The following is a 22,855-nucleotide window of genomic DNA, read 5'->3' as shown; positions in this document are numbered from 1 at the left end:
ACATTGACTTGCAGAGCCATATTCGAGCCTGAAGCAGAAGGAAAAGTCAGTAACACTGATCCTGTTTTTATTTAAAATTTTTATGTTTTTACACCCAAAACTAATGTAACACTGTATGTTAACTAACTGGAATTAAAATAAAAACTTGTAAAGCCCCTCCCCCCAAAATTTTCTATATTTTGTTCTAGTTATGTATTCAGTACAGATTAGAGGAATTTCTCTCCCTACGGGCTTTGGCAAATGTTTTTTGGATTTCTAGATTTTGGTTAATTAAGCCATTCAAGGTAGTTGTCATCCCGAGGGAAGCCAGATCGTTGATGTGTTGGTGATAGATACTTTGACGTTCCTTCCAGCCACATTATGCTACCAGTCATCTCAGCGCACCACATCAGTGAAATCAAGCAAAGCATTTTCTCATTAGAACCAGGGAAAATCAAGGAGTGAACAGAGATATTGTTTCTCATCGAATGAGCAAAGCATGAACTCTGCCACCATTTCTCAGAGATCTAAGACATGTTTCACATACTGGTGTTAGAGTGTTTCTAGGTAAACTTTTATTGGCATAGGAGTTGCATAGTTAATCAGATCATTCCCTAGTGTTTAATGACAATATGTAATAACTTTGTAGAAATATTTCCATGGGGAGGGAGATGATTCGGGGATCTAAAACCAGTTGGAAAAAAGGTACTGCTCTTTGAGACTTGCCAGCACAGCAAGATGTTTCTCCTGAGAAGTTCTTATAGTTATTTAAATGGATTAAATATTGTGTGTTTTCTTACACCTGGTTTAAAAAAACTGCTTATGATCTCCACATAGTAAAAAATTCTTAAAGGCACACGACTTAATTTAACATGTAGAAGCCTAGAAGACATAGCATGTATCTCACTACGAGCTTTAGAAGGCACATAGTGGATTTGGTAATGATGTTGGCAATAACTTTCTTTTCCTAACATTTTATATTTACAAAATTCTTAAATTTTGTGTGCATAATAAGGTCGCATAAGGGATGAGATCATCATCCATCCATTTTGATGGTTAAGAAACTGAAGCTTGAAGTGTTTATGTAACTTAGCTGTTCAGAGGCAGAAGCGGTGCTTAAACTTTGCTCTCTTATTCTAAGCAAGTGCTTTTTCCATGAAGCAAATTACTAGATGACATGGCCCTTTGGGGAACTTTAATTGTTATGACTAAATAAACTTAGTAGTGCCTAAGTGTAAAGCTGGCTGGAACCTTTCACATCACTGTGGTTGAATGGATAATATCAGGAATGGGATGAAATGATTCTGGTTAGATTCCCGGCTTCATCACTTATCCGGAGGTCCTCGTCCTTAAGAAGAAAATTTTATCTGAGGCACATGGGTGACAGAGTTGATTAAGCGTCTCTTGATTTCAGGTCAGGTCATGATCTCACAGTTTGTGACATTGAGGCCTGCATAGATCCCTGCTTGGGATTCTCCCTCTCCCTCTCTCCCCCTGCCCCTTCCCTCTTGCCATGCTCTCTCTCTCTCTCCCAAAACAAACAAACAAACAAACAAACAAACAATTAAAAAAAGAAAAAGAAAATGTTATCTTTCTAAAGATAACATGAAGGTAATGTATGTGAAAGTCTTTGTAAACGAATAAAGCTCTTTATATTTATTTTAGATTCTTATTAATAACCCGTCTGATTTTCTCCAATGGCATTGCTAAATAAGAAAAACAACAAAACTTATGTTAGCTTCATATTTTTATTTTTCTGTCTCAGAAGAAATGACCCTGTGTGCCTTTTAAATTAAGTAATTTGCCTTTAAGCATCGTTTTATTTTCATATTTGTCAAGAGAAACCACAGTATTCTGTAGGTGTTCCTACTTTAGCCACTAAGTGAAAGATATTTTAACCTATGCTGTATAATTTCAAAATACCATGGGATTAAGAATTAAAATTGCTGTTAATCAACTACAGTGGTTAATGTGAAATTGTCCAATAACAGGATATTAAATTTCAAAGAATTGAGATATAATAAATATAGTAAGTGCTAAAATTGTATTGTGCAGTTTAATATTTGCTAACGTCTCCTAAAACTGTTGAACCAGGATCCTAAGCTTCTTTTGTGACAGGTCCTTAACTGAGGCCTTGTAATCACTGTGAAGGCTGATCATTCACTCAGAATGACAATGGTTGTAGATATTTCTAGCGATGTGGACTCTGGGTGTCATTAGGATTTGAGAGATCCCATTTTCTAAGTAATAATAAAATGATATAATTTCGTATTTGTCTTCCTTTTGAATCACCACGTTATCTGTTTTTATTTTCAGAAATATTCCTTTTTTGCGCTTCTGACTGATGTCTTGGAAATTGAAATTAAAGACAAATTTGCCAAGAGCCGTCCTATCATCAAGCGTTTTCTGGGGAAACTAACCATTCCAGTCCAGAGGTTGCTGGAGCGGCAAGCCATTGGGTAATCAGCCCCCACTTGGAGGGATCTTGTTGAGATTAGTTTGTATAGAAGCAACTGAAATGAAACTTTGTAGTCCTAGGACTTATCTTAGTGATAAGAAGTGGTAAGGTAATTCTTTTAAAATTAAAGTGTTCGTATACTCATTAAACTGTGCGGGACAAAAGGCTCTGTTTTCATTATATACCTTTTTTGTTGTTGTTGTTTCTGTTTATTGTATCTGTCTTTTCCAAGATGTGCTTACCATTAGCATGTCAGTGTCAGATGTCATAGTACTCAATTGTTTTTGAAGATATTGAAATCTTGCAGTAAAAGCTTCTCCCCAGAGCCGGATTCCAGCCTCAGGTCGACAGCTCCCTTATCCTAATTAATCCCATCCAGACAACTCGTTATTCCTGAAAAACAAAACCACCTTGTTTCAGGGCCATTTAAAACAAGACCTTGACTCACGGGAGATATTATAGTAGAGCTCCTACCTACACATTCACTCAGGCAACTAAAGTTTACTCACTGAGAGAATTTAAAAATGTGATTTCATGTCTGTTTTCTTTCTATGAGCTTTTTGTAAACTGTGAATAAAGTAGTTAAGAAATCATAACATCGCTTATCATAAATGGTAGGTATATTTTTGCTTGGTAGTTTCCAACAAACTCAGTAACACTGCTGCTCCGAGGTAGCACTCAGGGTACTTTTCTTGTATCTTTTTCATCGTAGGCAACATTGTGAACATACTGCAACAGTAACAGTGGTAGTGGTGATGGGGCATCTTGTTTTGTATCTTTTTTACTGTCAGAACATGAACAAATGGTAGTGGCAGTAACAGTAGCAGCAGCAGCAGCAGCAGACTATAAGTAGTAGCAGAAGAAGTAAAAAATAAAAGTAAACAGCGTAAGAAGATGCCGAGAGCTTATTCTGTGTCGGGGGTTAAAGACGTTCCTCGTTCCTCGCATCAGCCCCCGTAATCTTCTCAACAGCTCTGGGAGGTAAATAATGTGATTACACCCATTTCAGAGATGAGGAATGTGAGGCTAGCAAGCAAGAGGCAGAGCTGGGATGCGAGTTCAGATCTGTCTGCTCTAGATCCTGGCAGCGCCCTAAGGACGGGCAGCAGTGTGATATTATTCCAGCTAACTAAGGAAGGCTGGTCATTCACATTCACTCTGTAACAAATGAACTGTTCTGTTTTGACAAGTCATAATTTACTTGGGCATTAGTTTCCTCATCTGAAAAATACAGTGTTGCGATCAGTGGATCTCAAAGGCCCCTTCAAAATCTGAAACTAAGAGATTCTAATGGATTGTAATTCTCTGGCCATCAGAGACCATGAAATGTGTGGTTGAGCCAGGACACATGAAGTAGAAATATTATACTGAAATCTTAGCAGCCTGATTTATCTGATAAAAGCTAGGAAATCACAATTATTTCTTCTGGTAGAGATACTATACTTGAGGAAGTTTTTTAAAAGTTATTTTTAGGATTTCTAGAAAGTGAAAGATTTTAGAGAGTCAGAATTAACTAGGGTAAATACAGTATATCTGTCATTTAATGTATATAATTATAATCATATAATTTATATATCACACTTGCTAAAAGTATGAATTTATGTACACCAGCAAGAATGATCAAGGCAAAATAAAACCTTTTCAGTGCATGAAACTTGTTGACTTGTTGGCTTTTCATTTCAGCTTTTAAACAACTGGACACTTAGAGAACTGCCAGTCATGAATTTATGTGCACTGGAAGGAAGTCCAGCATGAATTTGTAAAATATTGGAATTATGAAATGTTTCTGTATAAGTATATTTAAAGCATTGCCTGATACAGATACTTGGGGATTTGCTTTATTAGATAAGAATGACACTACATACTAGTATATCAGCTATTAACACCTAAATGTGTATTCCTGATCTGATGATTGCCTTCCATCAAGTGATTAATTCATCTTGAAAAGTGCTGGGTTCTCATTACTTATATGTTTGGTAGATTGCAATCCTCTGAGGTAGTTGAGATTTTACAGAATGTGGTTTGTAGAATGAGATAGAATCCTTACTAAGTGCCTATGTTGAAGGCATTTGTTTGAACGTAACATTTTACAGGGTGGCCTGCGTTTGTCCAAAATGCAGATCACTTTCCCATGCTTTGTCAACCCCTCCGATTACATTAGAAAGAGAATGTCTCAAGTAGCGAGAGTACTTTGGCACTTATTCTTTGCAATTATGTATCATAATGATATATAATATATTGCTCACAACAGTATATCACAGGAAGAGACAGGATGAGTCAGGTAAGACTGGGTAAGAACGAGAAGGCAGGTGACTCTTCCGACAGGCACTCAGCAAGGGATGAAACCCTTGACTCGGAATCTCCCAGGAGGGAAGATTTCCTGTATTTGTAGGTTGAATAGTTGAATTGAGTCATCTTGCCAGTTTGGTAAATAAACAGTACTAACGCTTGTTAAAATTCTTCTTTCCAAGTAAAGAGTCTCATTTGTTAATTAATTTATTCAACAAATATGTGTGTGCATATTTAGTGTCTTCGAAATGTTAAGCACTGTGTTTGGTATCGGGGATATGTCAGTGAGCAAACCAGATGGATGCAGTTCTTTTCTTACAATTCCTACTAAACTCTTATTTCCTCGCTAAAATCCATCACTTTTATAAATCTTCATCATCAATACCTTAATTTTACTGGCTGAGGAGGAGAAGAGGAGGGTCAATTTATTTTTAACAGAGAAATGAAGATTTTATTTTTGCCAGGACTTAAAGCCCAAAGAGATGGGCGAGGAACCACAGTGTTAAAGGCAGGTCCGTGTAATGTGCTGCTAGATTCATGCATCAGTGGGCAAAGATCAAGAACCTCTGTGTGTTAGGTGCTATCTAAATACTGGGAAGTCAGTGGTAAGAGAAAGAAAGAGACGCCCCTGCTATTATGCAGATTACAATCATTATATAACGTTATTTGAACACTGTAATGTAAAAGTAACGTGACTATGTCTAGTAGTAAGAAATGCCTGTGTATCCCTTTGCAGAATTTTTTGTAAATACCAGTTGAAGCAGGAAAAGCATTATAAAAGCAGGCACGTTTCGATGAACCATGAGTAAATTATGTCATTAAAATGCATGCTCCTGAAAGCAGCCTAGAACCACTGGGAATATGTAAAGTGAGATGGTAGTATGATGACTACAGAGCAGGGGCTTCTGTGTCCGATGAATCTGTGATCTCATCCTGGGTCTGTCGCTCATTACTAGTCTGGCCTCGGACAAGTCACTTACCCTCCCCACGCCTTGGTTTCCTGTTCTAGAAAACAGAGCCACCACCTGCCTCACGCGGTTGCTGAGAGATGGTATATGCACAGCCCTTAGCTGAGTGTGCCTGGCACACATCATTCACTCAAAGTGGGAAACCAAAGTGTCAGTTGAGAAAGAAAATATGACAATGTTTCTAGGGAAGAAAAGCAAAAGAAAGAAGAAAAGGAAATCATCTGACGGTTTTAAGAAATTCTCATGAAGTCAAAAGACTAACAGCTGAAGTGGGGTTTTATAGTAGCATGTGCTCTTTTAAATGGATGACATCCATTTGGAATTGTGCCAAGAAGGTAGAGACGAACAAACAAAATAGTTACATACATTCATAACAAATGGCAGACCAGAGGCTCTAAACTGTACCGTGGTGCAGGTATTAGGTCGAGGCATTGTTTTCCTTCTGAAGTTGCCAGTAGAGGGCAGTGTGAGAGCAAAGATGGCGTGATTTGGTATCCCTTTGATTATTTTCCTTAATTAAGAATACATCAGATTCAGAATGAAAGTTGCTTCCTACAAGGTAACGATGTAATTGCATTTGACTTTGATCAAACAAATGCAGAATTACAAAAGATTTGACACCTCCATCCTTAAGGAGGCTGGTAGCTGGAGCGGGGGGCCAAGATGGGGCCCCGGTGTGGTTCCCTCAAGTACGCCTCTCAGTGAGGCAGCAAGATGCCACCACAGCAGCCCATCTAGCTTCTCCACTGGCATCACTCACAGCGCGCACTGGGAATCAGTTGGTAGCCAGGCCCCCCCCAGTGTGAGGGCCAGCTGCTCCAGCCCCCTTGCTCTGCAGGTAAGGAAGGGAGGTTCAGCGGCCCCCTTGCCTCCCACAGCTGGAGCAGCTGTCAGAGGCAGCCACTTCTCCCCCCGCTGTCTCCTGTCTTCAAGTACAGTAGCATGGTGCCCTCCGTGCCGCTCTGTGATGGTCCTTCCCTGTTGTGTGCTCATAGGATCGGTTTCTTCCAATTGTGCTAAGTGCTAAGGAACCAGGCCCTCTGTGCTTTTATACCTGAGTCAAAAAATACCAAAAACTGTAGACCTTTCACAGCTCCTTGATGACCTTCAAAATATGCTTTTCTTGGTCACTGTTAGCAGTGATGTGATACTGTATTGCATTTTCTGCTTACAGAGTTCTTTTCATCCTGGAGTTTATAAGTATTCCCTTGTGCCAATGAATCGTATTACATTGGACTATCTATACTGTGCCTTTGAGCCTTTTATTTTCTTTTGAGTCTGAAAGTTTTAAGAGAAATGTGTCAGATTTGGGGGTGGCCTGCTGAAGGAGGTGAAGGCTGACACCAGTGTATTTCTCCTCTTACAGGGATCAGATGCTCAGCTACAACCTGGGCCGAAGGCTTCCAGCTGACCACGTGAGTGGGTACCTCCAGTTTAAAGTGGAGGTTACATCTTCTGTGCATGAAGGTGAGATGTCTGGATAAGTACATCGCTGTACCAAAAACTGTTCGGTCTTACTCAGCTGTCAGTTTGCATGTGAATAGAGTTGAATTTGTGTCCTGTTCTGAAAATAAGATAGCTTTTAAATGATTACTGCCAACGTTTTCCAAGCAGATATGAAAGCTTGTTTATCAAAAAATATCTCTTAGGTTTATGCCTACATTTGGAAACCAGGCTATAGAATTTCTAGTAATAGTGAACATATATAATTCCTGTGTCAAAGTGACCAACTCATTTAGTCGTGAGTGGCTAATCTTAGCAAGTCAGTAATACCGTAAAGAGACCTTAATGGGATGATTGAATTCGTTGAACTGATTGGTGGTAAAGGAATAGGACGTTAAAAGTTTGTTATTACCACTTCGTTTTCATCAATGCCGTTTTCCCCTTCAGATGCTTCTCCAGAAGCTGTTGGCACAATACTTGGGGTCAATACTGTGAATGGAGACCTAGGAAGTCCTTCTGACGAGGAGGACATGCCGGGGGGCCATCATGACAGCACGCTTTGCTCTAATGGGCCAGTTTCTGAGGACAGTGCTGCTGATGGGACCCCCAAGCATTCTTTCAGGACTAGCTCTACTCTGGAAATAGACTCAGAGGAATTAACCTCTACTTCTTCAAGGACCTCACCTCCCCGAGGACGTCAGGATTCGCTCAATGATTACTTAGATGCTATTGAACACAATGGCCATTCCAGGCCAGGCACGACTACCTGCTCGGAGAGGTCCATGGGAGCCTCTCCAAAACTAAGGAGTAGTTTTCCCACCGACACGAGGCTCAACGCAATGCTTCATATCGACTCAGATGAAGAAGACCACGAGTTCCAGCAAGACCTGGGATATCCGTCTTCCTTGGAGGAGGAAGGAGGGCTAATAATGTTCAGCAGAGCGTCAAGAGCTGATGACGTGAGCCTGACATCGCAGACCAAGCCAGAAGACAACCCAGTGGAGATTGAGGAAGCCTCCACAAATGAGGCTGCTTCCTTTGAGGATAAGCCAGAACATCTTCCCGAGCTTGCAGAGGGCTCCTTACCTTCGGGCCCAGTCCCAGATGAAAGTGAAAGTGGCCCAGAGTCTCAACCAAGCGCTGAGCAGGGCAGCACCGAATTGTGTGGCTCTCAAGAGGTGGATCAGCCCACGAGCGGGGCAGACACGGGGACTTCCGACACGTCGGGAGGAAGCCGCAGGGCCATCAGTGAGACCGAGTCCCTGGATCAGGGGTCTGAGCCTTCCCAGGTGTCCTCTGAAACAGAGCCCAGTGACCCTGCCAGGACAGAGAGCGTGAGCGAGGCCAGCACCAGGCCGGAAGGCGAGAGCGACCTGGAGGGCGCCGACAGCTCCTGCAATGAGAGCGTTACCACGCAGCTGTCCTCGGTGGACACGCGGTGCTCGTCTCTTGAGAGCGCACGGTTTCCCGAAACCCCAGCCTTTTCTTCTCAGGAGGAGGAAGATGGAGCCTGTGCAGCAGAGCCCAGCAGCAGTGGCCTCGCTGAGGGGTCACAGGATTCCATGCGTACTCCCAGTTCTTTACCTGTGGTGCAGGTGCCCTCTGGAGAGGAGGAAGGGGCAGGGGCAGACTCGGCCCCTTTACCTAACCAGGAGGAGGTCGGGGAGGTCTGGCAGCGGAGGGGGAGCTTGGAAGGAGCTGCTGCTGCTGCTGAGAGCCAGCCCCAGGAAGAAGGGGATGCCGGGGATGCCCACGGGGCTTGTGAAGGGGCCACTGCCCAGGAGGAGGGCGCCACCGGAGGTAGGATGTACAAGACGGTACGGCTCTTGGCTCAAGCATACTGCTTAAAGGGAAGTTTTGTCCCTCGATGTAAATTATACTGCAGGTCACATGTTCTCTGAGTTCTTCACCTTGGGGTTCAACGGTTAGCTTTTTTTTTTTTTTTAATGGATCTTCTCTTTTTAAATTAAGAGGCTTGTGAAATAGCAGTCTTCAGATTTTAATCATGAATCTCCAGTGGGACCTGAGGTTGTAGACACAAAACCAAACAGGCGAGTAGCTTTCACATCAGTGTAATCTGCAGGGGTTTGCAGGAACATCGTAAGTCACTCTTCTTTATATAAAACCTTTAAAACAGAACTTCATATGTACTTTGCATCAAGGGTAATATTTTTGACTTCTGCAGTATGGAAAAAGTGAACTAAGATAGGTGATGCGTTCGGACACTTGAAGAAAAGGCTATTTTTAGTATCTCAGGATGCCAATTCACACATAAAATTTGTAATATGTCTCAATGAATGTGGCTTGGTAGAATGTTTCCTTTGAAATGTTCTATTATAGATGTATCAGAAAGGCTGAGGATAATTTCAAATGCCTAAATAGCATAGAATCAGAAATAGGAATGATTTATTTATTCTGTAATTTATTTTTCTACCTAAATTATCCCCTTCTCCTCCTCCTCTTTTCCTTTTATTTGTGTTTTTGTTTCCTTCATTATCTTGTGGCCATTATGTGACCCTAAAGCATTAGTGCATGAGCGGGTCCAGCCAGGGTGGAAAAAGGTGGGGGAGGGAAGGGATAGGTGCAGAGGGACATTTCTCTAGAAGACCCTCTTCTGCCTAAGCATTCATCTCCTATTCTCTCCTTTTGTTTCTGGGTCCTCATGTGGAAAATGAGAGACACTAAGGAAAGAAAAGAGACTAGCTCCAAGATTTATGTTAGGTGGTTTTTGTTTGTTTGTTTGGTTGGGTTTTGTTTTTTTTTACAAGACTGTTTTGATACTAAAGAGGAAAACAATACCCAAGTGCTTTTTCTCTTTAATCCTAGGTTCTCAAGCCAATGGCCACCAGCCATTGAGATCACTGCCTTCAGTACGCCAGGATGTTAGCCGATACCAGAGGGTGGACGAGGCTCTTCCCCCAAGTGAGCGCCTGTGAACTAAGGGGTTCCCCTTGATCAGAGGGTGCAAGGATGGTGGGCAGATCCTTTCCACAGAATCTAAGAGATGGAAACCCACTCCCTGAGAGGAAGGGACCTTGGGGCTGCCACTTGACATAGCAGATGTAGTCTGGAAAGTGCTAAGCTGGTGACTCCTCTCTGGCACTGTTCTGCTGAACGAGCGGGCAGCTGGGGGAAAAGTAAATACTGTAATGCCCACAGAGTAAATATTGTAATTGGGGAAACAGATCCAGATATTTGGGACAATTGGGTTTATAATGGAAACTTTTTAAAATTATGCCTAATGGCAGCAAGAATTTTCAGTTAGTAGACAAATGGGTACAATCTCTTAGCAAAGCCTCACTCTATGGAATATACTTCTCTCTCTTTACTTAACAGCATTTTAAATCATTGAATACAGGGCTCTGATTTTTTCCTTGGGGATATGCAGAGAACTATTCATAATTTCAGAAATTGGTCTACCATTTATTTGGCACGTGACAATTACTGGGGATTTGAAATATATGTTATTTCTTTCACTTTCATTTTTCACTTTGAAGGAGGGATGGCTGAGAATGAGGGATTCTGGGAAATAGTTATGCAACCTGTATCCAAAGGTTAGAGTGATATGGCCAGTCATAATCTGGACATAATTTAAACTCTGTTATAAAGTGATATTGCTCTGTAAGAGCAAGCATTTTGATGAACAGTAACAAAGCTCAGTAAATACTGCTTGTAGGAACGTACTGGGGTATATATCTTTCTGCCTTATTGCTTTTCCTTCTTATTCACCCTCTCTACTCTCCCATCTTATATGCGACCATAGCAAGAAGCTGATGCCCTTGGCTTTCAGTATTTTAAAAATGGTGGGGCAGAAAGGTGGGGATGCAGGAGTATGCATTTATAGAGTTAAAATGCTGAGTGGTTTGTTTTGAGAAGTGTTAACAAAAAAGCTGAATGGTACTATGATAATAGGCCAAAATATTGGCTTGATCCTTTGGAAATTCTGTTACGTACAGTTCCTTCCCTTGTTCATATATTTCAATAATTGAGGGTGGTTACTTATAGGAAGTATGTATTTTAAGCAACTTTTAAAAATAGACCAAGGGATTAATTAACCATTGTATCATTTTAAGCAGATGGGAGAACAAAAATATCCTTATTGCTTGCCCTTGGAGAAAAGATTAGAGGCAGAAAAGGAAAGTATTCCTCAGAGATGCTTCGATATAATAGGAAAAAATGAATTGGGAACATAAGGAGAGAATTCTGGAGAGCTTTCTTTATATGTGTATGTGGATTAATAGTAAGTCATTCGAATTTTAGAGGCATTGCATCACATCAGGGTATAAATAAATGGCATCTTCCTGGCCACATCTAATTGCTCTGAATTTTGTTGAACCATAATTTTGGTTTTCAGATTATAACTAATAAAGACAGGTACTTTCCCGCTGAAATTATGACCACTGTTTGTGGTATTTCAATGCACTTATTTAAGTACTGATATTTGCATTACACAGAACGTATTTTAGGATTAATAAAAAACAACTGGCAGTTTATTTATTTTTTATTTTTTTTTAAATTTTTTTTTTCAGCGTTTATTTATTTTTGGGACAGAGAGACAGAGCATGAACGGGGGAGGGGCAGAGAGAGAGGGAGACACAGAATCGGAAACGGGCTCCAGGCTCTGAGCCATCAGCCCAGAGCCCGACGCGGGGCTCGAACTCACGGACCGCGAGATCGTGACCTGGCTGAAGTCGGACGCTTAACCGACTGCGCCACCCAGGCGCCCCTGGCAGTTTATTTTAATAGGTTGTTATCTCCCACAGCAAAGAAGGAATTTAATAGTATATCTAATTTAATGAATGACTGATGAAGAGGAGAAAAATTCTTTTTTAAGTTTATTTATTTATTTTGAGACAGAGAGTATACAAGGAGGGGCAGAGAGAAAGGGAGAGAGAGAGAGAATCCCAAGCAGGCTTTGCACTGTCAGCCCAAGGAGCCCGATGCTGGGCTCGAACTAACGAACTCGTGAGACCATGACTTGAGCCGAAACCAAGAGTTGGGTGTTTAACCAACGGAGCCACTCAGGCACCCCAGAGGAGAAAACTTTTTAATTCCTCTTATGCAACTTGCAAATACGGGGGTTTATATTATCAAGGAGAGGTTACAGATTATGGTCAGAGCATGCCTGATTACTCTCCCCACACTGAGCATGCCTGATTACTGTCCCCACACTGTTTTGCCCTCTCCTACTCCTGTGTCTGTCTCTTCTTTTCAATAGTTTATTTAATCACGTGGCTGCCCTGCTAGTTATCTATCCCCAACCTAGTCAGTTTTCTGCCTCCTTTCCTAACTGGGCGACTCTACTACAGCCTCTGACTTTGAGCTATGGCCTTCCATATTCCACACTGTCTTGTGCCTTCTGCCTTCATGCAGCATCTCCCAGGAGGCTCAGCTAAGGGGCACCTGCTTGGAGTGTACAGATGAGTCCATCCCTTAAATGACCTGGCTGAGTTATTTTAAGGCTACGAGTTGTATTTAAAAAAAAAAAAATGTTTATTTATTTGAGAGAGAGAGAGAGAGAGTCAGAGAAAGAGAGGGGAGAGAGAATCCCAAGCAGGCTTTGCAATGTCAGTGCAGAGCCCAATGGGGCTCAATCTCACGAACCATGAGATCATGACCTGAGCTGAAATCAAGAGTCAGATGCTTAACTGACTGAGCCACCCAGGTGCCCCTTAGAATTGTACTTTTAACACTATTAATTATAATACTTCAAAACTTGCATGGTGCTTTACAATTTACAGAGCACTTTTACATGCTTTTGAAATTTTTATTCTTTGTTACATTTTTGTGGGGTAGGTCAAGTGGATCAATGGGTAGAAATTGGCTGAAATGATTCTTTCATTTTATAGATGGAGAAACTGAAGCCCAGATAAATTAAGTAACTTGTTTAAGATCCCATACTAGTAAAAGTTGGGGCAGTCTTAAGCCTTCCTTCTCTATTAGATATTCTGATCTAAGATTAGACTGTTGTGTGGGTTGATGAGTATAAATTCTAAAAGTTTACTTAGCAGCAAAGGTAGTGGCTTATATTGTGGTATGTTATCTATCAGGTGCAAACAACATCTTAAATCAGAGGCTTTGGAGGTTTCACTGAAGCTTTATTATATTGTAATGTTTTGAGGCCAGACCTAGGAAGGCTCAAAAAATGCTCAATTTTCTCTCTTTTTGCCCCAGCTAATCAACTGACCAGCTGATTTATTTTGAGAGAGAGAACTCAGCAGGACTCTTACCTAGGAGCCCCTGAAGTGTAAGAAAAGCGGTTGTAGTGACCATATGAGCATAGCCCAGACAGGTTTGCTCTGTTAAGCATCTGTATCAGACTCAGAAGCACTTTTTCTTCTCCCCAGCCAGGTAGGGCCGGCTACTGACACATTGTGTCTTAGACTTTGATACCCCCCTCACCCCCATTATTGATTTTTTATTTTCCTATTTGTTTTTGTTACTTGAGCTTACTTTCACCTTAAAAATACTTACGTATTACCATAGGGCGAGGAAACCACCCAGCAAACTTGTGCTTCTCTCTGAAGATTTACAAACTCAGCTAGGGGGATTCAGTGGTGTCCCTTGCCGTACTGCTTCCCTGTTACAGCTGATCACGTGGTGGTCTACGCATCAGTGTTATAACTTAGTCTCTGAACATCTCTTTGAGCTCTTCTTATGGATGGCGGTTCTCCTGGCTTTTCTGCTGCTTCTTCCAGTCTTACTCCTCCTGTCTCAGGATCGGGGAACTCGTCTTGGACTGACAAAGACTGCACAGCTGTAAAGATATTCGACCAGTTGTTTTCACAGCCTTACCCTTGCTTTAGGCCGTGGATCCTGCGATAGGACCTTGTGGACTGGGTAACTCTAACCTCTGACTGACAGATGGTCTAATGGTCCCTACAACGTCCTAAGAACTGCCTCCTCCCGCCCCCACAGCGTCCTAAGGGCAGCTTGGCAGTACGGAGAGCCTTTGGCTTAAATCTGAATATGCACTGAGCACTTTAAGAATGTGCTTATCTTCTTCTGAGGTGATTGATGGTGCTGGCAGCTGGAGGCAGTTCAGGCTGAAGCCCACCAGAACATCATCAGCAAGACAAATCTTGGTCATTTTAGCATTAACATAAGCGGAAAGAAAAAAGAATGGCTCCCTTAGCCCCTTCTGAAAAACGATTTTATTTCTCCTCCTGGGGCCAATATAATTGTCACTTAATCCCTTGCTGCACCAGGGACAATAAAGAACTATCAAGTAAGTGTTTTCCCTCTAAAAGGGTAGGAATAGGATTAGATACAAGATGAACAGTCTGGATTATCAGACTCTTGTAGGATCCCAGGATTATTGCCATGTTGTTAGGATTAGTGTATTATTTAGGCGGTGGCTTCCAATGGGCAGGTCTGGAAGAACGCAGGAGAATGTTTATCATTCTTTGTGGTTGTGCACTTTCATTATTAAAGCATCCTTTGACATGAAGGTTTAAAAAGACGGCAGTGACTCTGAAAGGTATAATTAATCTCACTTTCTACTATGTTCAAGGCTAGGAGCTCTTATTTTCTAAAGCTTAAAAGTTAGTTTTATGAGAGGAGAATTGATGCTTTTTTTTATTAAAAAAAATTTTTTTTTCTTGATGTTTTAATTTATTTTGGAAGGAGACAGAGACAGAACATGAGCGGGGGAGGAGCAGAGAGAGAGGAAGACACAGAATCTGAAGCAGGCTGCAGGCTCTAAGCTGGCAGCACAGGGCCCGACACGGGGCTCGAACTCACGAACTGTGAGATCATGACCTGAGCTGAAGTTGGACACTTAACCGACTGAGCCACCCAGGCACCCCAAGAATTGATGCTTTTAATCTAAAAGCTACTTTCTTTAAAAATTGACCCACCATATTAAGGCCCACCATATGCATTTGTTTGAGAGATTTTTAAAAACTTTTTGTTTAAACATAGTGTACACACAGAAAAGAGCACATTCTCCCTGCTGAATTCTCCCAAACTGAGGGCATGTGTGCACTGGATGCCATGTCACTGGCACCCAGAAGTCTCTTTGTGCCCCCTTCCGATTACTGACCCCCACTCCTGAAGGGGAAGTGAACCTACCATGCTGACCCTCAAGTCACCGAGAAGTTAACTCGCTTTTGTACTTGGTACAAACGGTTACCTCCTTGAGTGTCAAAATAAGGAAAAACTAATCTTTTAAACGATGTTGTCCAACATCTATCGCAAAGCTTAATTTTTTCCTCAGAAGTACCTTTAGTTCGTTATAACCTCATTATCCCATCATTTGGTGGAGATACTGTGGTTGTTATAATTTCTTATAGTTGGTTTATACATTTATTTCACAATGTTCAGGTTCTTCATCTTTCTTTCTTGTTTTTAATGTTTATTTATTTATTTTGAGAGAGAGCACAACCATGAGTGGGGAAGGGGGCAGAGAGAGGAAGAGAGATTCCCAAGCAGGCTCCATGCTATCAGCGCAGAACCCAATGCCGGGTTCGAACCCACACACCGTGAGATCATGACCTGAGCCTACATCAAGAGTCGGATGCTTAACTGACTGAGCCCCTCGGGTTCTTCATCTTTCTAAACCCAGTTACAACTAATTCCAGCCCTACTCATGATTCTCTCACCCCCTTGGTTCTTGTGGCTCACGAGTCCCCTGAAATGTCATTCTATCTAGTCATTGATCTTCTTGTCGATCTCAGTGCTCTCTGAGATGTGTTCGTTTCTTCACCTCATTGCCAGCTGGACAGACAGTCCACTGGGGGCCAAGGTCTAGTGTGAAGGGACTGAGAAAGAAGCATTTTGAGATGAGGAGGGATCGAAGGGATGACCCCTGCTCCCTTCCCACATATGCTGATTATGAAAGTTGAAAATGTGTAAGACCTTCCTTGTTCTACCTCCCTCTGGTGCCCTGCTGAGGGATTAATGCTGCGACAGTAGCCTTTGGTATACTTTGACACACTTTCTAACTCTGACTTCCCCTTATTGTGCACCTATTTAAAGGGGGCACAGGGCATCTGTGAGTCCACTCACTCCTGGATTCCAGTTCAGAATATTTAGGCTGAAGTTTAGTTTCTTGTAAGCCTGTACTTCATGACCTCTTAGAAATTTAGCATGAGCTCCATGGGTTTATCTGGTAAATTAGCTGCTTTAAATTCTTAGAAATTTATGTCCGTGTTCCTCAAATTTTAGTGCGTCTAGAAGTCACTTGGGAAGGTTCTCAAAAATGTAGATAAGTGAGTCCTAGCTTCAGATAGTCTGGTTTTACAGACCTGAGGTTTGTCCTGGGATTCTGCATTTATATTGGTCCTCAAAGTGATTCTGACACGTGCTGTCAGAGTCCCAAACTTTGAGAAACATTTCTGTAGATGACAGTTTTCAAACTCTTTCACTGAAGCTCTTTATGAAAATGAAGTCTTATGTGGAAGACCAGTAGGCACAACAGATAATACCGGGGGGCTGCAATGGCTAACATAGTGTTGGCAGATAGTTCTGGAGCCCCAACACTCAGCATCTCAAAGCCCCTGGCTTTATAAGGCTAAATTAATTAGAGTTTAGTTTGCAAATTCTGGCCTAGACATAAGATGTTGACAGGTTCTTACTGAACCTAATGTAGAAAAATGGGTGTCGTTTTGAAGATTCTTATAATTTTAGAACCGAAAGAGACCTTAGCAATGTATAATTCTGCCCTCTAATTTTTCAGGTAAAGAAACTGTGGTTCATAGAGGTGTAATGAGTTGTTGAAGGTGTCGTAGCAAAAGTGTGACAAAGCCATGGCCAGAAACCCCAGGCCTTCTTCCCGATTTGGTGCCCTACATATACACACATCTCGGTACACTGTTCTCAGGCTCATGGCACACTGATGATATACCCCATTGTACATTGTGGCAAGACAAGGAAGTAAATGCCAAGTTCCCAGTCTTCTAATCCTGCCTGTCTGATTTTATCGTGATCTCTGAAAAAAAAACTTTGATGTTGGGCAATGAGTTCTTAATATGGTTGCTTGTACCCAGAACAAACAAGGTCCAATATAAAAATTTATAAGATGTAAAATAACCATACCCACCTCTCTCCTTTGATAGATACGATAAAGAGCTCATCTTTCTGGAGGCCCTTCTACTGTCTTTTTCTCGATGGTAGGGTATTGACCACTTGGGTAAGAATGGATTTGTACTTCCTGAACAGGTCAAAGACCTAACATCCTTTCTCAATCCAATGCCAAGTGTCCATTTGAAATCAGGAAGACAACATTACTCTTTATGGGAACTTAAGTAACAACGTCAATTTAAAGTTATGACATTTGTGGGTGCCTGGGTGGCTCAGTTGGTTAAGTGTTCAACTTCGGCTTAGGTCATGGTCTTGTGGTTTGTGAGTTCGAGCCCCGTATCAGGCCCTCTGCTGTCAGCATAGATCCTGCTTCGGATCCTCTATCCCCCTCTTTCTCTGCCCCTCCCCTGCTCTCTCTCTCTCTCTCTCTCTCAAAATAAAATAGACATTAAAGACATGACATTTGGTAGGGATAGTCTTTCTTTTTTAATTAATTAGGTTTTTTTTTTTATGTTTTAAGTTTACTTATTTATTTTGAGAGAGAGAACATGAGCAGGAAGGGTGAAGAGAGAGGAAGAGAGAGAGAATCCCAAGCAGTCTCTGCACTGTCAGTGTGAGGAGCCTGATGCGGGGCTTGGTCTCATGAACCCATGAGATCAAGAGCCAAAATCAAGAGTTGGATGCTTCACTGACTAAGCCACTCAGGCACCCCAGTAGGGATAGTCTTAATATACATCCAACATCCCGTGTTCTTAGAAAGCACATTTTTGGACTTCTTTTTCTTATTCTTCTCATTGCACACAGAGATATCTTTGTTGAAATACATCAAGGTTATTCCTGGACTTTGTGGAAAGCGAACACAAGAACCATTCTTTGTTATGGTTTCATGTTCTTTAAATTACTCGTCCATTCATTTCATGCTGCGTGCAAGGTATGGTGATAAATATATTTGGAGATTCCCCACCCCACCTCCACTGTGCTGCCCATGTGGCTTCATAGAGACCACGTTCAGTGGGGTAAATTCTTGTCTAGTTTGCTCAAGGAAAAAGTTCTATGTTTGAAGATAATTTTTTTTTTTACTTTCTTCAGTCAGAAAATGGAAAGTATGCAACAATGTTTTCTTTTCTGCCTGAACTGCCAGAAAACCAAAATTTAGAGCCAAATTTTAGTTATACGCTTATCTTGGGAGTTTGGCAGCACCTCTCTTTCTACTTCCTTTAGTTGGTTTCTGTTCTGTTTTTATCCCTTGTTGACCGATTCTCCATTTTTAAAATTGGAAGCTAACTGCAAACAATTTTGGGAGAAGGAATGGCCATTTGTTTTCTTGTGCATTTGGTTTGCATAGAATATGTGCTTGAATTACCCTGGCTCTAATGAGATGGCATAATTGCTTCTCAAGATCTTTGAGATGGGAAATATGCAAAGAGCAGAGCAAAACAATGGAATAGATCAAAGGGTTTTGGAAAATCATTCCTGAAAAGGCTCTAATGTAGTAACCATTTGTCAGCTTATGGCAGGCTGATCATGAGGTCATTTTGAAATGTCCTATTGATGGGATTGCAGCTGGGGCCAAAGAATTCAGATTTGGCCGGCTGGTTCGTTGTGAGTCTGCGTTACCTTGGAGCATGAGTGGGCACTGAATTTGTTTGTCTCTCTGGTGCTTTTTCTCAGCGCAATTTTTCTTTCTCCTGCCATTTGTTATAAATTACCACGTGCTAGGAACAACAAGAACAGATCTTTCCACCTCCCACTGAGGCAGCCCGCAGTGATTGTCTGGTGCTGGCATTCAGGTCTTTCCAACCCTGAGAACTTTGTTGGAATCCTCGCTCTGTTCACCTCCAGAGTAAATACCGTAGGAGTTCAGGAGCAGGCATGCCTTCCTACTAGTCTCCAGGATTAGACCCATGGTATCTGTTGATAAGCTATGTGATGACATGGGGAGTTTTGAAATAATTGAGCTGCTAAGGAAAAAGTTGCATATTAATTTCAAAAAATATTTTACGCAGAAATGGAAATGTGTAAAGAACTTTGCTGGTTAAAGAATAGATTTCTGCTCTTTTCACATACTGCTATATAAAATCGCACTTTCCAACTACAATCCATTTCAGACTTGTGCCTTTTGAAAAGATCAGCTCATGCTTTGTGTATTTTAATAGAATGGCCTTTTAGAGAGCCACAGAGGAGGTATGTCTGGCTCTGCTTTCTCTGTTTTTGGGTAACATGCACTTATGTATTTGTTTACAAAGATGAACACAATCAATGAGGTTGCTTAAACAGAAAATTAAATAATGTTTTAAAACATTGTATTTATTTGAGGTTGGAGGCAAGTAATTACCCTGCTCTGAAAATGTATTCATCTTTGGGAAAACGCAAATGGGAGCTTGTAGGTAATGATGCTATTTGATGCCTGGGCTAGCATTATTTTCTTTTGAAAACTACATGTACCAAAATTTTATGTAAATATGCACTTGGAAGGTTCTAGCTATGAGTCGTTCATCTACGCTGGAAAAAAAAAAGGAAATCCATTTTTGGTGAAAATGATCATCAATACCAATTTCGATGCAAATACCTGAAGTCTTTGCAGTAGACCGACTACTTGTATTTTTATTTTTACTTATTTTTTAAAGGTTTATTTATTTATTTTTGAGAGAGAGAGACAGAGGGAGAGAGTGCATGAATGTGCTAGCAGGGAAGGGGTATAGAGAAAGGGAGAGAGAGAATCCCAAGCAGGCTCCATGTTGTCAGCACAGAGCACTACGATCTCATGACTGGGAGATCATGAGCTGAGCCAAAATCAAGAGTTGGATGCTTAACCAACTGGGCCTGCCCCCTACTTGTGTTTTTAAAATGCTGGCAGTTATACATGAAGATGAGCATTGTGGGCAGATCTGGAAGGATTCTCTACATTCAGAAACTCTTTAAAGGGTTGGTATTATACACACACACACACACACACAGTATGTTTACTAACTAATCACAACAGATCATGAAGTGGACTGGGGGAAGTGCCTGATTATACAGTGAGGTATATGTTATTAGCCCCAATTTATAGCATGTCAGGGAAAACACGTGCTGAAATTAATGACCCACGTTAATGGCCTCAGGTCCTCTTCTAACCAGCCTTGGTGCATTCCTGCCATATAGATTGGGAAGCACGCATTGACAGCCACGGCAGGATCTTCTACGTGGATCACGTAAACAGAACCACCACGTGGCAGCGACCAACAGCTCCTCCCGCCCCTCAGGTGCTGCAAAGATCAAACTCCATACAGCAAATGGAGCAGCTGAACCGGCGGTGAGGACGCACGTTTTCACTATGACTGTTAGTGGGTGGTTGGGCTTATTTTTACGTGAAAACATGGTTGCCTCTCTTTCATCTTTGGGTGACCTGTCATTAAGATGTAGCTGGTACCTCTTGATTTAGAGACTTTCTTGAATTTCTCCTGGTTAAAAAAATAATAACTATATGCATACACCACTTGTTTGCAAACTAGAAAAGAAAGTAATGATGATGCTTTTAGTCATCCCAAGGCATTAATTTTTAGCAAAACAGAGCATATACATATATAACTGAAGCCAAATATCTTTCTAAATATCTAGAATCTCCATTCATCATGCATCTTTATTATTAAGCTTTTTAAATGTTGTTCTTTTTTTGAGAACTAATTGCTATGAAGTAAAAAGTTCTTTAACAATATAAGAATTTAGTTTTCTTTGGTTAAGGGCCACAATTTTTTTTAAGTTTTATTATTTTGTTAGGAAAATGTTCCACAAACAACAGACAGAAGAAATTCAATGCATTGTAATTTACTTTTAAACAACAGATGGCCCAGAAGGTCAGGGAATGGAGGTTTGGGGAGATAGACCTGAGGCTGAGCAGATAGTGATGCCTTCTGGGCTCTGGGGGAATGGTTGAGCCTTCTTTCAGAGGCTGCCGTGATGTGATGGTAGGCTCATGATTTCAGATACCAGAGTATTCGCAGAACCATGACTAACGAGAGGCCTGAGGAAAATACCAATGCTATTGATGGGGCAGGAGAAGAAGCTGACTTTCACCCAGCCAGTGCAGGTAAAAGCCTTTAGATTGGTTTGGTTTGTTTGTTTTTAAAGTTTGTTTATTTATTTTGAAAGAGAGAGAACATGGGCAGTGGAGGGGCAGAGAGAGAGAAAGAGAGAGGGAGAGAATCCCAAGCAGGCTCCATGCTGGCAGTGCAGAGCCTTACTTGGGGTTCAATGCCACAATCCGTGAGATCATAAATTGAGCCAAAATCAAGAGTTAACTGACTGAGCCACACAGGTGCCCCTAGGTTGGTTTGGTTTGTAATCTCACAAAAGTAGAAAACAAATAATAAGGATTTCCAAGAAATGAGATTTTCCTTTTAGTGAACTTTTGTTCTTCAATAAGATCTGGTAATCAAATGCAAATAGCAGAATTCACCAGAGACCTCTTCTAATCCTTGACTTTTTGTTAGTGCTAAGAAAAGAACCACAAAACCAAATAGAATATAAATGACTTTAATCTCTGGATCTGTGGGATAGTGGAAAATGATTGAATCTGATCACTTAGAACATCTAAGGATGCATTAAAATGTTAGTAGTGGCTAGAAATGTTCAATTCTATTTTCGTCAGGTCTTATCTATGAATTTGCATCAAAGAAAAGAGTATTCAGAGAATTAAAATAATAGCAAATGATATAGGCATCCTTTGGTTCTTTTAAAACTTAGATGGAAGGGAGTAAGTATGTTTCCAGTACATGGAAAGGTTTCCCTAAAAGCCTTTGTGGTCTGCCCCATCTAGATTTCCGACGAGAGAACGTCCTGCCCCACTCTACCTCCAGATCCAGGCTCACGTTGCTGTTACAGTCCCCCCCTGTGAAGTTCCTCATCAGCCCAGAGTTCTTCACCGTGCTGCATTCTAACCCTGTGAGTATCAAACCTAAGAGTTTGTAATGGAAAAAGTCACTGGCCAAAGGAAATTATCCTCATATATGTGATAATGGTAAGAATGACAAGAGCTAATGCTTGCTGAGCACCAGGTGTGTTCCAAGGTCTGTATTAAGCACTATTTATGTTTTAACCCGTTTGGTCCAAAGAAACCTACGAGTTTGATAAAACTCTCATTTTTCCAGATAAAGAAACTGAGGCCCAGAGAGGTTAAATAACATTCCCGAGATACAGGCTTCCATTATGGGATGAATAAATCATGAGAATAAAAGCTAGAGATAGGAAATACAGCCAATGGTATTATAGTAGCATTGTATGGTGACAGATGATGGCTATACTTGTGAGCATAGTACAGAGAGTGGTTAAATCACTGTGTTGCACACCTGAAATTAATGCAATATTGTGTGTCAACTATACTTAAAAAAAAAACCCAAACAAGAAAAAAAAAACATTCCTAAAGTTATACACCTACTAAGTGGTATCACTGGGGTTAAAATGCCAGCGATACTAACACTAGAGTCTATGCTCTTGATGACCACCTTATTTTGCCTGCAAAAATGTGACTAAATATCTGTGCATTGATAGCAGGCAGTGGTCAGGTCAGTCTTTGAGACTGTGATACATGTTCTCTGAAAGAGAAAATATAAACTTTATACATTGCTGTAATCTGAAAAATAAATCAATGCATAGAGGAATGTTTTAAAGATATAAGAAGTTTGCATGGAAGTTCAGGGTTTTATTTTTGAGAGGA

The 22,855-nt window shown here is 41.1% G+C and overlaps 1 protein-coding gene across 6 annotated transcripts in view; it reads left to right on the top strand.

The window, feature by feature from the left end:
* Positions 1-22,855, top strand: part of HECW2 (HECT, C2 and WW domain containing E3 ubiquitin protein ligase 2) — a 375,863-nt gene that overhangs the window by 239,234 nt on the left and 113,774 nt on the right. For all 6 annotated transcript variants that reach the window (XM_045480587.1, XM_045480583.1, XM_045480586.1 and 3 more), the window contains 7 exons: positions 2,296-2,438; positions 7,061-7,161; positions 7,585-8,937; positions 9,964-10,059; positions 20,305-20,455; positions 21,126-21,229; positions 21,959-22,083. In XM_045480587.1, coding sequence (XP_045336543.1) covers positions 2,296-2,438; positions 7,061-7,161; positions 7,585-8,937; positions 9,964-10,059; positions 20,305-20,455; positions 21,126-21,229; positions 21,959-22,083 — 2,073 coding nt within the window. The remainder of the gene's footprint in view (positions 1-2,295; positions 2,439-7,060; positions 7,162-7,584; positions 8,938-9,963; positions 10,060-20,304; positions 20,456-21,125; positions 21,230-21,958; positions 22,084-22,855) is intronic.

Source organism: Leopardus geoffroyi, chromosome C1, assembly GCF_018350155.1.
Source record: "Leopardus geoffroyi isolate Oge1 chromosome C1, O.geoffroyi_Oge1_pat1.0, whole genome shotgun sequence".
Taxonomy (NCBI): domain Eukaryota; kingdom Metazoa; phylum Chordata; class Mammalia; order Carnivora; family Felidae; genus Leopardus; species Leopardus geoffroyi.
This window is presented reverse-complemented; position numbering and strand designations above follow the sequence as displayed.